Source organism: Colletotrichum tamarilloi (assembly GCF_030869305.1).
Source record: "Colletotrichum tamarilloi strain Tom-12 chromosome Unknown Scaffold_523.1, whole genome shotgun sequence".
NCBI lineage: Eukaryota > Fungi > Ascomycota > Sordariomycetes > Glomerellales > Glomerellaceae > Colletotrichum > Colletotrichum tamarilloi.
The window spans coordinates 1-1,291 of NW_026849905.1; the positions used below are offsets into that span (position 1 = coordinate 1).

Here is a 1,291-nt window from a genome sequence, read left to right on the forward strand (position 1 = left end):
GAAGAGAAGATATGCGCCAGTATCTCCGAACCAACGTGTGGCTGCGGGAGCTTGATTACCAGCCGGCCGGCTGATACGTCTGACACTTTGTATCTGGCTCGTCTTTCTTCTAGCTGGCAATGGATGTTTGAGGGTTTCTATACCATGATTGTTGCAAGACTCGTCTAGCTTCGGGACTAATACATCGAATTATGCGGGGGAAAAACGGAAACGAGGGAAAGGACAAGCCCTACATATGGATATCCATAACGCGATCGCGCAATAGTTCCTGTCGCGACGTTCGGTTTTCAGAGGTGATCTTATGTAGAGCCCCCAGTGTGACTAGCTGATCTGGATACCGCACAAGACTGGGATGGCATCCGCCATCCGCGCCCGTCAGTAGCGCCGACTAAAAAGGGGCCACGTGTGTTAGCTCAATGTCTGGAGGCATCACAACTGGACTTGGGCCGGAAGGCATCGTGAGTATATGGGGTGAAAGGGGAATGATCGCACTTAGGTGCTGTGCCTGGGATGCTCTCGAGATCCAGCCACTGCAGCAGACCTAGTCAAGTCAAGCGACCGGGCCGGTTGCGGGGAAACAGCGCCCCACGATCGGATTTGCCATCGGAACTGAGGTGGAGTCGGCAGACGGGAGCGACCATAGCCGCACCGGCGTGGAAGTTGCTTTGTCTCCCCTGTTCACTTTGTGCGAGACGCGGCCGGTCGCGGGTCGGAGGCGGATCGGGTTGCGGCAATGATGGGAAGCTAGATCCGGGCTGCGGTGTACATAGAGAAATGGAACTATTACGGGCGGGGCATCGCCGGCGCGGTAGCATTTGCCTTCGAAGTTTGCGGGGACAACACGGTGGTTCAAGGGGATGGAAACGTCTTTTGCAACGTCGTTCGACCCAGCACCAAATGGCTGCCCTCGAGAAGTGGATTGCCAGGGGCCGTGAACACGGGGAGGGAGACGTGGTGCACAGACAGTCATCGACAGAACAATTTGATCACCAATCCTCAAGCAACACACCCCTCTACACACTCGCCGCCGACCGCAAAATTGGCTTCAGCCACCCCATGAGAAGACGTTGCCGAGATACAACTTCGAGATGGCCGGCGATGCATCGCAAGAAGCGATGTAGGCGTAGCTCAGGGGGGCCAGGGGAGCTTTTTCGACAGGGCCAAGAGAAGCTCCGTTTTGGACTCGCCGCTCATTGCCGCTCTAGCCCGAGGCTCGCTCGGTGTCATTATGTTTTCCTCGGCGAGACGTTTGTATTCTAGCGCGCAATGTGGAAATAGCAAGGCCCACCTC

General features: G+C 56.2%; 1 protein-coding gene across 1 annotated transcript; it reads right to left on the minus strand.

Moving 5' to 3' along the window:
- Positions 1–545: 545 nt before the first annotated feature.
- On the minus strand, positions 546–815 carry CTAM01_17341 (uncharacterized protein; the record flags this gene model as incomplete). Its single annotated transcript, XM_060533326.1, has 1 exon — positions 546–815. The coding sequence occupies one exon, from the start codon at positions 813–815 to the stop codon at positions 546–548; it is 270 nt and encodes an 89-aa protein (XP_060372096.1).
- Between the last annotated feature and the right edge of the window lie 476 nt (positions 816–1,291).